This window comes from Octopus bimaculoides, chromosome 16 (assembly GCF_046866305.1).
Source record: "Octopus bimaculoides isolate indiv1 chromosome 16, ASM4686630v1, whole genome shotgun sequence".
NCBI classification, from domain to species: Eukaryota; Metazoa; Mollusca; class Cephalopoda; order Octopoda; family Octopodidae; genus Octopus; species Octopus bimaculoides.
In genome coordinates this window covers 30,695,104-30,710,738 of record NC_142943.1, presented here as the reverse complement: position 1 = coordinate 30,710,738, position 15,635 = coordinate 30,695,104, and the positions used below count along the sequence as shown (strand labels likewise).

At 36.1% G+C, this 15,635-nt stretch overlaps 1 protein-coding gene across 3 annotated transcripts in view; it reads left to right on the top strand.

Moving 5' to 3' along the window:
- Positions 1-15,635, top strand: part of LOC106869455 (contactin) — a 77,744-nt gene that overhangs the window by 31,392 nt on the left and 30,717 nt on the right. For all 3 annotated transcript variants that reach the window (XM_089364393.1, XM_089364394.1, XM_089364395.1), the window contains exons 11-18: positions 2,213-2,482; positions 2,623-2,904; positions 3,350-3,513; positions 4,592-4,724; positions 5,090-5,254; positions 9,995-10,135; positions 10,643-10,737; positions 10,885-10,968. In XM_089364393.1, coding sequence (XP_089220519.1) covers positions 2,213-2,482; positions 2,623-2,904; positions 3,350-3,513; positions 4,592-4,724; positions 5,090-5,254; positions 9,995-10,135; positions 10,643-10,737; positions 10,885-10,968 — 1,334 coding nt within the window. The remainder of the gene's footprint in view (positions 1-2,212; positions 2,483-2,622; positions 2,905-3,349; positions 3,514-4,591; positions 4,725-5,089; positions 5,255-9,994; positions 10,136-10,642; positions 10,738-10,884; positions 10,969-15,635) is intronic.

Sequence of the window (15,635 nt, the reverse complement as noted above, 5' to 3'; positions counted from 1 at the left end):
ATTGTGGTAGTGGTTGTTGTTGTTATGTAGTGGGGGTGATGGTGTTGATGGTGGTGGTGGTGAACGTTGTGGTGGATGTGGTGGTAGTGGTGGTAGCGGTGGTGTGGCGGTTTGTGGTGGTGATAGCGGTGGTAGTGGTGATAGTGGCGGTGGTGTTGGTGTTGGTGGTTCTAGTGGTGTTGTTGTTGTTGAGGGTAGTGGTAGTGGTAGATAGTGGTAAATAGTGGGCGGGGGTGGTGATGTGTATTATTGGTAGCAGTCGTGGGCTTGCGAGTAATAGCCGCATGTGCTTAAGGTGGTGGTAGTGGTGAGTGTGTGTGTGTGTGTGTGTGTGTGTGTGTGAGAGAGTAGTGTGCGAATAGTGCGATAGGATACGAACCATTGGCCCCCCCCTCGGTTCGAGGTTACCACTCCTTAGATACACGGGCTAATTAACGTTAATTTTTAAAAAAATAACAACAGGCGTTTCTTTATAGTTGTATTAAATCTGACAGCGTCAACTGAAAAGCATTAAATTCATCTTAACATACATTTAAAATCAGTCATACCAACTACTTGACAATTTGGAACATAGAAATCCATCCAAGAATGACCATCCCTGTTGAGAGGAAAGAGAAGCTGTGAGATTTATGCCTTTCTACGTGTACGTTAATTGAGTAACTCTCGATGATAGATACGCCCAAGAATCGTTTCACCAAGGGATTACTCCTCTTATGCCGTAAAGTATAATTCCAGAGATATTTGGCAGCTATTTCTTAGAGATTCAGTGATTATATAGATGTTGTCACGTAGTTGAAACTGTTGTCAAATCGGTTATAACATTAGTCACTAACTTTTCAGAGGCAGTTTAGAATCGACTGTTTGATGTGATAACTTCAGCAACTCATGCTACTAGATCCCGTTAAGTTATTTCTGTATTGGCCGATCCAGAACATTTGTTAAAGATGCAACTTTGTCCTTCAAATCATCATTGCATATAAGATCACTGTTACATCTCCCCCACACTACATTTTCTACCTGTCGGCTGCCATCTGTAAATTTACTTAACAATATCTTTATATGATTAAGATTTGTTGAATCCTATCACGTTGGCAGCATGCAATAATAGTATTTTTGTTCAATGCCAAAATAAAATATTCTTTCCACAATGCTGTTGAAGAGGTTAAAATGAGATGCCTTCTAAAAGAGTTTTCTTCGAATTTATTCATTCAATTGACGTGGTTGTGATTTTAATAAAATAATTTCACTGAAATAAAATGACGTCTGAAATTATTACGTCCTTTGGACTTGGATGTAAAAGCCAGCTGTCTTGCTGTCGTTGTTGTGTTGATCTTGTTGTTCTTTTATTCATTGTTTCACTGTTGTTGTCATTAAAGATGTTATAATAGTTATTATTGTGGCCGTTATGGCTTTTTCTTTCTTGATAATGCTCAGCGTATTGTATATCAGCAACAGAGGCAGTAATACTGCTTCTGTCGCAAATATATATATTTTAAATAAGCTTATCGCGATACCGGGACCTGTTTTGACACTGTTTTTCTATATATCGCTGGCGAGGGTATGAATCGCTACTATCTCAAGTGGTCGAGCATCCACCATTGACAAGATCAAAGAAGATTAAAATCATGTGATCTGGTGGTCTCAGCACTGGGGATGGTAGGGATTTATCTCCTTGCTTGTGATATAACAAGAGCGCAATTCGCAACGAAAGCCAATATGAGAGTTTTTCTCATGGTATCTACCGTAGTATAGTTTGTTCTGATAGTACGTCCACGTTTAAGTGGGGATGAATATTACCGCTCGGTACTAATACTGCCTCCCTCTATCTCTATCTATCTGTTTCTAGTTGTTTATCTGTCTTTCTGTCTACATACATACATACATATGTATATGCATATGTATGTGTGTGTATACGTATATATACATATATATGTATATACATATGTAAACACACACACACATATATATATATATATATATATATATATATATATATATATATATATATATATATATATATATATATATATATATATATATATATATATATATATATATATATATATACATATATGTATATATACAAATATAAACAAATGTATATATATGTATATACATACATGCATACATACACACTCACGCACGCAATTATATATATATATATATATATATATATCGCCGTCAATCTCTCTCTCTCTTTCACTCGCTTCAGCTAAACCTACGACAGTCTATCCACTGAAAAGTCGACACATAGACAAAGGAGGTAATGTAACATGGCGATGTATGGTGATAGCCATACCTAAAGCACACTTTACCTGGTACAAGAACTCGAAACCATTGACCAATGGCAACGGTGTAGAAATAAACGGCAATACACTGACGATAAAAAATTTATCAGCGAAACTCCATAACGGCATATACCAGTGTGTAGCTACCAATAAGCACGGCAGTAGCTACAGTGCGGCACAGCTTCGGGTTCTTGGTATGTACCCAAGTTTTTCTAACACTATATTCCTGTATTACGCTACTCCTTTATAGGTTTTATTTATTGCACTGCAGCCAAGCTGGAGTACCATGTGCAGAAACTTATGTATTTATGTATGTTTGTTTCTATTTGTGTAGAATTTAAACCAACTTTCTTCAAGAACCCGGTCACTCCCATTCAGACTGTGTGCCGTGGAACAAATGCGACTATTATGTGCCGACCGGAAGCTGCACCGTATCCAAACTTTACCTGGACAAAGAACGGCCGGGAGATTACTGACATTGAAAACGAGGCTACTATACTTCCCAACGGCAATCTGATATTATACAATATCCGAGACGATGATGCTGGTACCTATACATGCGCTGCAACCAACACATTAGGGACAGCATTAAGTTCCGGAAATCTGACAGTTGTTGGTGAGTTTCTTAGGTCACACCTTCCGAAAATGTTGACTCCCCAGTTTGCAACAATCCAGGTAGTAATAAATAAGGTTGAATCTCCAGTCACTCACTACTTCATAAAGGGGGAGAGAGAGAGAAGAGAGAGAGAGAGAGAGAGAGAGAGAGAGAGAGAAAGAGAGAGAGAGAGAAAGAGAGAGAGAGAAAGAAAGAAAGAGAGAGAGAGAGAGAGAGAGAGAGAGAGAGAGAGAGAGAGAGAGAGAGAGATTAAAGAGTGATACAAGGAGAATTAACAGCACAGGTATCAGGAAGAACGAAAGACAGTCATTATCCGTAGCCTTTAATATAATTATATTAAATCATTATATATATATATATATATATATATATATATATATATATATATATATATATATATATATATATATATATATATATCTTTCTCTTTCTGTCTTTTCCACAGGACGCAGTGTCATTCCTATCGGTCCAAGAACCAGTGAAGTTCTGTTAAATGAAACAGCATTCTTGTATTGCCAAGGATCTGTGGTTCCGTTCATGGACCATGTTTACAAGTGGCTCTTTAATAATCAACCAATTGCAGTTGACAAAGATCCCCATTATTCTATGGTCAGTGACATATCTTGTTATTCTAGCTGTTGGTGTTGTTATTGTCATCGAAGTCGGTGTTTGTGATTTCGTCGGTGTTTTTGTTTGTGGTTTCATCAGTGTCGTTGTCGGTGAGGTTGCAATCGCTGTTGTTATTGTTAATGTTGTTTTTGTTATTGGTGTTGTCGTTTTTCTTGTTCTTGCTCTTATTTATAGCTATTTATTTCCCTAATTTCTATTATATATCTTCTGTTATATACTTTAATGTGGTACTATCTCTCTTTGATCGATGTAAACACCACCTGTCTTTGTTTGTTTTTGTTTTTGTTTCTTGTTTTGTGCGCTGTAACCCGTCCTTCGATAGTGTTCTCCATGTCTTGGGCTCTTGTTGTCAATAAAAGAAATTATTATTATGATTATTGTTATTATTATTATTAATTCCGCCGAAGCCGACTTTACTTTTCATCCTTTCGGGGTCGATACAATAAGTACCAGATGAGTGCTGGAGTTATTGTAATCGACTATCCCCCTCCCCCAAATTTCAGGCCTTGTACCTTGAATAATGTTTGTTTAAGGAAATTTAACGAAACAGCCATGTTTCCAGAGATGAATTATTCAAACTCCAGAGAATTCCTCTCAACACATGGCTACTTCTGCTCGTGATCAGATATGCACATATTGCCAGCCACGAAGGGACATGCTCAACTGGTTAAGGTCAAACAACAGACAGGCAAATATGTGGTATTGAGCAGAATATTTACTGTAGATCATCTTTTATACTATGAAAAATCATGTACATGATAACACTTCCAATCAGTTAAGATGAGAAGCCATGAGAGCCAGTGCCTGGTACTACATCGGGCATTTCTTCTTCTTCTTCTTCTTCTTCTTCTTCTTCTTCTTCTTCTTCTTCTTCTTCTTCTTCTTCTTCTTCTTCTTCTTCTTCTTCTTCTTCTTCTTCTTCTTCTTCTTCTTCTTCTTCTTCTTCTTCTTCTTCTTCTTCTTCTTCTTCTTCTCGGCGTAGTCATCGTCGTCATCGTCGTCGTCATCATCAGGATCATCATACAGTTTAAACTATGCTATCATATCGATTTTGTAGGCCACCGCTACTAGAGACCAACGTTCTGGATTATACATCAGATCTGCACAGTTTAAACACAGTGGAAAATATACTTGTATTCTTGAGACTCCAGTTGACTCTGTTCAGTCTTCAGCAATGCTTAATGTCAAAGGTTTGTAGTCAAAGCCTGAATATTCTGATTCATTTGGTTCTTGTTTCTTTTTAGTTTGTTAATGTATGTGGGTGTAAATATATATATATATATATATATATATATATATATATATATATATATATATATATATATATATATATATATATATATATAATAGAAATATGTTACAAAAACAAAATAAAACTACACGTGGAAATGTAGAGGGAAAGTAAGAAGAAAAACAAGCTAATACACACACACCTATACACACACATATACACATATATTGTATATATATTTTAATGGTATTCTATCGTTTCATTATTGTATATTTATATAACTTCTACAATAATGTTTTAATTGTTTCGTTTGGTGCATTTCAGGACCTCCAGGCCCCGTTGCAGGCGTGTATGCGCAACAGCTACCTGGGATAGAAAGAGGATTCCAAGTAATATGGACTGATGGCGACTCTCATATGGCACCTATACAGTTCTTTACCATTTTAGCGGCCAATAATTACAACCGGAATTACGTTCCTATTGTCGAAAGTAAGTAAAGTAAAACACTTTGTTCTACCACAAGTAATGGGAGTAGTCAAACTCTACAGCTGTTTCAAAAGGATATTGAATGCATATTGTGAATAATTAAAATGCCTCATATCTTTCAGGTGTCCTTTCTCCTCAAGTACATTCGGCTCGTCTGTTGAAAATTACTTGTCTTGAATTAAAAAAGAAAACGAGCTAGGCAAAAGTTGTACATTTTATCAATCGAGAGTTGTGTGGAAAGTGGAATTGATAAAGAGCCAGTTGCTTTTTCTACTCACAGATTACCTTAGCGAGATAGATTGGGTGTGGCTTCAAGGAGGTCGCTTTGTTAACTCCATAATTTATGGTGTGGCCAGAGATTATTCTAATTTGATTAATGTTTTCACTCTGTGGTTGAATTGGTCATTTCGGTGTCATGGCGCAGAAGCCAGAACACAAGAGTGGGATGTTTATTATTTAGGAAAGATAATGGGAGTAGCAAAATCTTATAGAAAGAGAAAACCCAGCTAAACGTATTAAATAAAGTGACACTTGTAAGTTACGCGAAAGTATACACACTCCCAGACACAAAAGAAACTACGCGCCGCACGCATACACGGCACACTCAACTCGTACTCGATCCTGAAAAGATGAAAAGCAAAGTGGATCTCGGCGGAATTTGAATTGAGAACGTAAAGCCGGAAGAAATGCCGCTAAGCATTTTCTCCGGCGTAGTAACGATTCTACCAACTCACATCCTTGATTGCCTTAATAATTAAGGTTTCTAATTTACGCACAAGGCCAGCAATTTTGATGTCAGTACTTGACTAGTACTTTATTTTATCTACCCTAAAAGCACGGAAAATGAAGTTGACTTCCGCTGGATATGAACTCAAAACGAGACATTTTTGTCCGACGTTTTAACAATTCTGCCTTCTCATTGCCTTAACAAAACTGTTGAGTCTCTTCACAACTAGTATTGATTTGCTTATGAGCCTATAACATGAAAGGGAGAAAATAGAAAATAGGGATAGATGACAAAAACGAGAACAGCTCGGTGAGTGTAGCTGCTAACCCTTCCTTTGAAACAAGCAGAAGTTACCGAGTAGTTTTGTGGTTAATAGTTAGTGTGTTCAAACCCCAATGCCACTGGGGAATATACGTATATACATATTTAAGTATCTGCTTCTATCTGTTTTTGCCTGATTCGTTAAGAATTTTCGTTAAATATTCACCAGTGTTGTACTTGTTTACTTTAATGAAGCATCACATGATGTGTGTGTGTGTTTGTATATGTGTGCATGTGTGTGTATATGTATGCTTGCGTAGGTGTACGTGTATAGATGTATGTATATGGAGGTGTACGTGCAAACGTGTATATGTGAATATTATGTGTGAGAATATTGTGTGCAGACGTGTGTGTGTCTGTATATGTGGGTGTTTATGTATATGTAGATGTGTTTATAGATGTGTGCGTGTATAGTGTGCCTGTGTGTGCATGTGCGTGTGTGTGCAAATGTGCGTGTGTGTGTGTAGATGTGTACGTGTGTATGTGAATTTGTGTGTGGTTGTGTGCGTAGTTGTTTATGCACGTGTGTATATGTGTGTGTTATCGCGTGAGAAGATATATGCATGTGTGTAGATGTGTATATATGCATGTATGTGCATGTGTGCATGTGTGTAATATGTGCAATGTGTGCATGTATGTGCGGTGCAATAGTTAAAGCCCAACAGAGAATAGTAAAACGATTCAAATGATGAGCCGACGGGCAAATCCAAAAAACACTAAATTCCTCGTCGCTGTTGCAGAACGGCCCCTGTACGCTCATTCCACCTCCTCTCTCTCTCTCTCTCTCTCTCTCTCTCTCTCTCTCTCTCTCTCTCTCTCTCTCTCTCTCTCTCTCTCTCGCTGATGTCGAAGGCGATGGTAGAGGTGGGGTGGTGGTGGTGGTGGTGGGGGGTAGTGGTCATAACAGTGGTGTAGATGATGGTGGCGGTGGTTGTAGAGGTGGAGATGGTAATGATATGAAGGTGACGGTGATGATTGATAATGATAATGCTGGTGATAATGATGATGAAGATGATGATATGGAGGAGGAGGAGGAGGAGGGGAGGAGAAAGGGAATGAGAAGAAGATGGAGAGCGTTGTTATTAGTGATGACGACGACCTTGATGAAGAAAATGGAGGTAATGATGGTGGTGGCGGTGGTGGTTTGTTGTTGATGATGATGGCGGCGACGATGAGAACGATAACGATGATGATAATAATGATAATGGTATTGGTGATGATGATGATGATGTTGACGACGACGACGACGCCGACGACGACGACGGATGATGAAAATAATAGTCATGATGATGATCGTGTTGATGGTGATGATAAGCGCGGTAACGATGATTGGGATGATGGTCTTGATGATGATGATGATGATGATGCCGATGGTGGTGGCCATGGCAGTGATGGTGGGATTGCTGGTAGTAGGGAGTAGAATGTGGGGGGAAAGGTGGGGACGAATGTAAAAGAGAATCTAATTAAAGCCGCACAGATTACTTAATAACAGTGCTGCCAGCTAAAATACCGTGTTTCTACAACGTCATTAAGAAACGCATGTTTGCCACCCCCCGCTCAACACCCCGTCCACCTCGTCGACACCGCACTCAAGTGTACTTTAAATAAATTATGTAAAAATTTCCTTTTCTCAGCTCGATCAATCATTGACGAAACGAAACGAAACAAAGCAAAAAGTAAAAGAAAAACATTGAAAAAGGTAAAAAAAGAGATAACGAATGTTGAAATCAAAACGTTAAAATTTATTAGTATAAAAATACAAACTACAAAAGGATAACAAAATATAACAAAACAAAAGACAAGCAAATTAAAAAACAGTATGTTTACTTCTAATTTTAGAAAATATTGCATATTAGGTGAAACTTAGAAAGTATTTAATCAATACATTTTCTTTTTTTAATATAAATATTCCCTGCTGATTATTTTGATTGTGTTGCGGTTTTTTTAATTCTGTCTTTGTATGTTGTTTTAAAATAATAATAATAATAATAATAATTATATATTTTTTTGTGCGTTGACAGAACAAAAAATACAAAATGAAGTTTGAATATATAATATAAAAAGTATGCTTCCCTTACCTGAACGAAACATTTTTTTTTTCTTTTTTGCTAACGTTTTTCTCACATTCTTGTAAATATCTCGTTCGATATTTTGTGATAGTTACCTTTAAAATATTAGCGACAAAACTCTAGTTATATTCGTCGTTGAACTTAGCGTAAAATTTCATGTTAATATTGATGTAAGTTTTGAACTTGATGTTTATGTAACGTTTAATGTTGATGTTGATATTTTGAAGTACAGAATTGGCATTGAAGTAATGTTTGGTGTTAATATTGACATAACATTGTTACATTCTGTAATAATGTTGTTAATCTGACGTAACATTTGTCATTAAATAACATTTAGCGTTAATATTAATATTTACGTAATATTTGGTATTAACATTGTAATTTGCGGTAACATTTGCTGTTAAAGTCGACGTAACTTTTGGTGCAAATATTGTTAATATTAATGTAATATTTGATGTTAATATTAGTGTGGTAAGTAGCTTGCTTACGAACCACATGGTTCCGGGTTCAGACCCACTGCGTGACACTTTGGGCCAATGTCTTCTTCTATAGCCTCGGGCCGACCAAATCCTTTTGAGTGGATTTGGTAGACGGAAACTGAAAGAAGCCTGTCGTATATATGTATATATATATATATATATATATATATATATATATATATATATATGTGTGTGTGTGTGTGTGTGTGTGTGTGTGTGTGTGTGTGTGTGTGTGTGTGTGTGTGTGTGTGTATGTATGTTTGTGTGTCTGTGTTTGTCCCCCTAACATCGCATGACAACCGATGGTGGTGTGTTTACGTCCCCGTAACTTAGCGTTTCGCCAAAGGAGAACGATAGAATAAGTACTAGGCTTACAAAGAATAAGTCCTGGGGTCTATTTGTTCGACTAAAGGTGGTGCTCCAGAATGGCAACAGTAAAATGATTGAAACAAGTTAAAGAGTAAAAGAGAGTACCATTAGTGTACCCTTTCGGGGAAGAGGAGAAGTCGATTACATGAATCCCAGTAAATAACTGGTACTTATTTTTTCGACAGATGAAAATCGGCTACAACGGAATTTGAACTCTGACCGTAAATATGGACGAAATGCCGCAAAGAATTTTGACCGGTGTGCTAACGATTCTGTCAGCTCGCCGCCTTATATTTCGTTTATATTAACCGCAATTAAAATCAATATTGACGTAATATCTGGTGTAAATATTGACGTAACATTCAAATTCCGCCAGGGTCGACTTTACCTTTTATCCTTTCGGGGTCGATAAAGTAAGTACCAGTCGAGTGCTGGGGTTGATGTAACCGACTTAGCCCCTCACCCGAAATTGCTGGCCTTGTACCAAAATTGAAAACCAGTATTGATGTAACATTCAGTAACATTCATTGTTCAAGGCAGAAGGGTGTGATTTAAGGGAATTTAGCTGTCATTTCTACCAAGTCAACTCCCTAGATTATTTTGTCGTTTGCTTCTGCAAGTACTCATCCCCCATACTCGTACAATGTTCTACCCCATGCATCAAATCCCTTAACTCTCTTTGCCTCTGTCTGTCTAGCTGTAAATAGTCTTTGTGATAAAACCTTATATCGGTCAAGTGTTTGTTATTGTCTTTCATTCATTAATGTTTTCTTTTCAGATATACCCTATCAAAACACGCTGCTCTCAACCAAATACCCGCGCTCCTTTATAGTTGAAAAGCTGTACCCAGGCCTACAGTATTCGTTTAAAGTTCAAGCAACCAATTTTTTTGGCAGAGGCCCAGTGAGTTTACCATCAGGTAATGGATGACTATAGTTAAAGCTCTATATTGTATCACTAGCAACAGAAATCTAGAAATATTTAAACCAATAAAAAAATCTATAGGTTTTCAAATCAATTCCTTCAAGGTCAATAAAATATGGTACTAGTCAAGTACTGGGTCTCTTTTAAAAATTCAGGTCCTGTATCTATGTCATTAGAGTAAAGGCGTCAAGGCATATCAGTTGAACTGCGGTATCGGCATTTCATCCTAATCGTCAATACAGTCGTATTATGAATACAGGAACTTTAAAGACGAAGTTTTCTACGGATCGAACACACAGCTCATTCTTCAAACTAACAATATACGTTAGGAAGTGGGCCCAGTATTTCAGATACCTTCAAATCATCCTCGATAGCGAAGAAACGCCGTCGGCGGACACCGTATACTCAGCCAATTCCTTACATATAAATTATATTTCTTAGTGCACCGTTCATGTCATCAATAGTCTGTATGTAACGCTATGGATACCCTTATATTTTCCAGTTTATTACTCTGTACGTGAAGATTCTCCTGACAAGGCTCCTGATGAGGTCGGTGGTGGAGGAGGATCAGTCGGGACTCTGAAGATAACGTGGACAGTAAGATACCTTTATCGACACACACACACACACACACACACACACACACACACACACACACACACACACACACACACACACACACACACACACACACATCTGTGTGTCATTTTATCTGTCTAATGCATTCATTTTCCCTTGTTTCAGAAACTTGAGCCTAAAGACCAAGGAGGAACTGGCATTGGCTACATTGTATATTGGAGGGAAAAGTTCGATTTTCCGTGGTTATTTGTGAGTTCTCTTCATTGTATAATCCATTCTGTTGTCGGAATCTCACAGATTGCTTCGTTTCCTTATCTATCTATCTATCTATCTATCTATCTATCTATCTATCTATCTATCTATCTATCTATCTATCTATCTATCTATCTATCTGTTAATGTTTCCCTGACTATTTCTAAACTGACACCCTGCTTTGCCTTCTTTAATAATAAACTAAGCGGGATCAAACATACGACAAATATTAAAGGGGATAACGAGTCTACTTGGAAAATTCCTCTCTCAATATTAACTTTCCCTAAGACTGTGTCACCTGAGTAGAGATCGACTTTCCATTTCTTCATGCTACAGCTAAATAATTCTCTTATGTTGTCTGTTATACTGAATATACTCAGACATTCACTTATCCATGAGTGTGGGATCATGTCATATGGAGGCTCGTCTTGGATTATTATTATTATCATCATCATCATCATCATCATTATTATTATCATTATCATTATTATTATTATTATTATTATTATTATTATTATTATTATTATTATTATTGTTCAGTAGTTTTATTTTTATAACGTGCTTTCACTTCACTACCGAGCGCAGCTCTGTGCGCCTTGGGTATGTGCTGTGGTTTGCTGTGGTGCTCTTATGTTTACTGTATTGAAAGTGTTTTGCGTAGAATGTGTGCAGTACCCAGTAGTGCAATTTTCTGTATGTTATATATATTTGTAAGTCCTGGTGTTTTTGTTATGTATTTGTCTGAATATTTTTTTATTATACCTAAGGCACCTACTATGATAGGAATTGTTTCTGTTTTTATATTCCACATTGGAGTTATCTCTATTTCCAGGTCTTTGTATTTTGAAAGTTTTTCCATTTCTTTTAGAGAAACGTTGTCATCTGCTGGTATTGATACATCAATTAGAAAGCATTTTTTTCTTCATCATCTTTGACAACTATATCTGGTCTATTTGCCTTAATTTCTCTATCTGTGTGTATTGGCATATCCCAGAGTTTGGTTGCTTTCTCGTTTTCTGTGACCTTTTCTGGCATGTGTTTATACCATCTTTTTTCTGTTGTTATTCCATAGTGTTGGCATAGCTTCCAGTGTATATAGGTCCCAGCTCTGTCGTGTCTGTGAATATATTCCTTCTTAGCCAGGACTGGGCAGCCAGAGATAATATGATTTATTGTTTCTTGTCCATCTCCACATATTCTACAGTTACTTGTTATATTTCTTTTCATTATGTGTTTTTGGTAATTTCTGGTGGGGAGGCTTTGGTCTTGTGCAGCAATTAAAAATCCTTCAGTCTCTGCTTTGAGTCCTGAGCTTCTCAGCCATTGCTGGGATTTTTCTCTGTCTATTTCTTTCGCATTTAGTTTAGCCCAGTATTTACCATGTAGGGGCTTTTCTTGCCATCGTTTTATCATGGTCCGTTGCTGTTCTTGTTTTAGTTTGGATTTCATTTGTTTTATTCTTCTTCTTCTTCTTCTTCTTCTTCTTCTTCTTCTTCTTCTTCTTCTTCTTCTTCTTCTTCTTCTTCTTCTTCTTCTTCTTCTTCTTCTTCTTCTTCTTCTTCTTCTTCTTCTTCTTCTTCTTCTTCGTATTTGTTAGGTATGTTAGGTAGATTGATTTCTTGTTTGTATTTGTCAGCTTCCTTAAATACTGAAAACAGTTTTTTGTTTTGCTCGTGTTTTGTGGCTATTTGTATTAGTTTCCCTTGCTTCTGGAGTAGGTATTTTTGCAGTCCTATGGTGGTTATTTTATAATAGTTTTCTAGCTGTATAAGACCCCTGCCACCTTCTGTGCGTTGTATATATAGCCTTTCTATGTCAGATTTTGGGTGGTGCATCCTATATCTTGTCATTATTTTTCTTGTTTTCCTGTCTATTTTACATAGTTCGTTTAGTGTCCAGTTAAGGATGTTGTAGCTGTAGCTTCTCTGTTTTTAGTATTGATCTAACTCGTCTATAGTACTCTTTCTTTATTTTTTCTTTCATTTGTGTATGTTGTATCCTATCTAGTTCATTGACTTCTAAATACTTGTATGGTTGACTTTCGTCTAGTTCTCTTATTTCATTGGCTTTATCTAGTGTTATATTGCTGCTTTTAACTAATTTTCCTCTTTTCAGGGTTGCTTTGGCACATTTTTCTAATCCGAATTTCATATCTATTTCCTTAGTAAAGCCGTGTATTATTATTATTATTATTATTATTATTATTATTATTATTATTATTATTATTATTATTATTATTATTATTACAGCGACGAGCTAGCAGAATCGTTAACAAGCCAGACAAAATGCTTAGTGGTGATTCTTCTGGGTTTGCGTTCTGAGTTCAAAGTCCGTCGAGATTGAATATGCCTTACGCACTTTCAGGGAGTAGATCGAATAAATAACAACTGACCCCCTTTCTCTCAAAATTGCAGGCCTTGTGCCTTAATCATAATGAAATGTGCGGAGCCGCTAGAATCATTAGAACGCTGGTAAAAAAAAATTCGTACAGTATCTGTAAATTCCCTTGAAACAACACAATCTTACTAAATACATTTTAACCGAAGAAGAAAAAGAAACAAACTCACAAATCTTCCCGCTTCCTTGTAGCTGTTATATTGATACCGATTACCTACTTACCTGTCTGGCACCCTGCCTACTTACCTGTCTGACATCCTCTCTACCTACCTGACTGGCACCAGCTCTACCTACCTGACTGTTTATCTATCAACCTCTCTACCTACTTACATAGCAACCTACTTACAAACATGCACACATAAATACATGCATATCGTTACTATATGTTAAAATGTCGTATGTCCAAATGAGGCCAAAAGGTTGTCTTTTTTTTTAATATTTATTTTTGCTTGCAATAGCCGGTTCTTTTGGTCAAATGTATCGTATCTCCAGCTGCTTCAAATGCCAAGATAGTAAAAATTGTCAACGTGTGTAGTACAACGGTTTTGCTATGGAATGGTGAAACTATTTTTCGTTTTCTGAAAAAAAAAAAAAAAAGCAACGTCTTGGACTTACGATAATTTTGCATAATAGCAACGATATATATATATATATATATATATATATATGTAAATTCTGCCGAGGTCGACTTTGCCTTTCATCCTTTCGAGGTCGATAAATTAAGTACCAGTTGCGTACTGCTGTAGATCTGATCGACAGGTCCCCTCCCCCAAAATTTTGGGCTGTTTGGGTGGTGGAACTCCTGTTCGGATGGGTTTGAGGGAGTATTCTGCTTCTTTTATTTAGCTCAGTGATATTGCCAGTTGTTTCTGTGACTGTTAGTTCCGTGACGGCCAGGTTTATGCTATTTATTATTGATGTTTTATTATTATTATTATTATTATTATTATTATTATTATTATTATTATTATTATTATTATTATTATTATTATTACGAAGATGGCGAACTGGATGAATCAGCAGCATTTTGTTCATCTTTACGTTCTGAGTTCAAATTCCTCCGAAGTTGAATTTGCCTTTCATCCTTTCGGGGTCGATAAGTTAAATACCAGTTAAATACGGTTGGGATCGATGTAATCGTCTATCCTCCTTTCCTAAATTTCAAGCCTTTTACCTATAATAGAAAGGATTATTATTATTATTATTATTATTATTATTATTATGGAGATCATTGCATGAGAAATGGGTGTATTACCCACATCTTTTTCCACTGCTCTTCTCTCCTCTCCTTCTCATCGTCATCAGCATCATTATTATCATGATTATTATCGTCATCAACAGAGTTAAAATCAGAAAGGAACATTGGATTTCCTATATCGATCATGCAGAAATAATCGATAATTTACTCACGTGTCTCCATCCCTCCATATCCACACGGAACTCCCCATTATTAAAATCAATCAATTTGTTCTCATTGTGTCCTCATCAATCACTCAAGCACAACACAATCTTACTAAATAAATTTCAACTAAAAAAAACAAAAAACTTACAAAATTTTTGTGTTTTGTTATAAATATTATATTCATATCAATTACCTATCTATCTATCTATCTATCTATCTATCTATCTGTCAACTTATGTACCTACCTACCTACATACATGCATACTTACATCCCCACCTAGATGCATGCATGTGAATAATTTGTATGTGTTTGTATACATATGTATATATATATGCATATATATATATATATATATATATATATATATATATATATATATATATATATATATATATATATATGCATATATATTTATACATACATACATACATACACACACGCACACACACATATATATATGAATATATATATATGCATAGGTGTATATATGTGCATAGGTATATATACATATATATGTTTATATTTATGTACGCATTTATACGTGTGTGTGCACATATATCTATCTATCTATCTATCTATCTATCTATCTATCTATCTATCTATCTATCTATATACAGAGGGAGAGAGGGAGAAAGAGAGAGAGAGAGAGAGAGAGAGAGAGAAAGAGAGAGAAAGAGAGAGAGAGAGAAAGAGCGAAGTTACATATACTCATACATATGCACCTAAAGTCCTCGTTTTTTTATCAAATTTAAGAAGAACTAATAACTAATTGATCTCAAAATTCTTAGCTGGCCTATAATTTAACACTACGTCTTTAAAATCTTCTCATGCACCGCTCACACATCAAGCATATCACTTCACCCT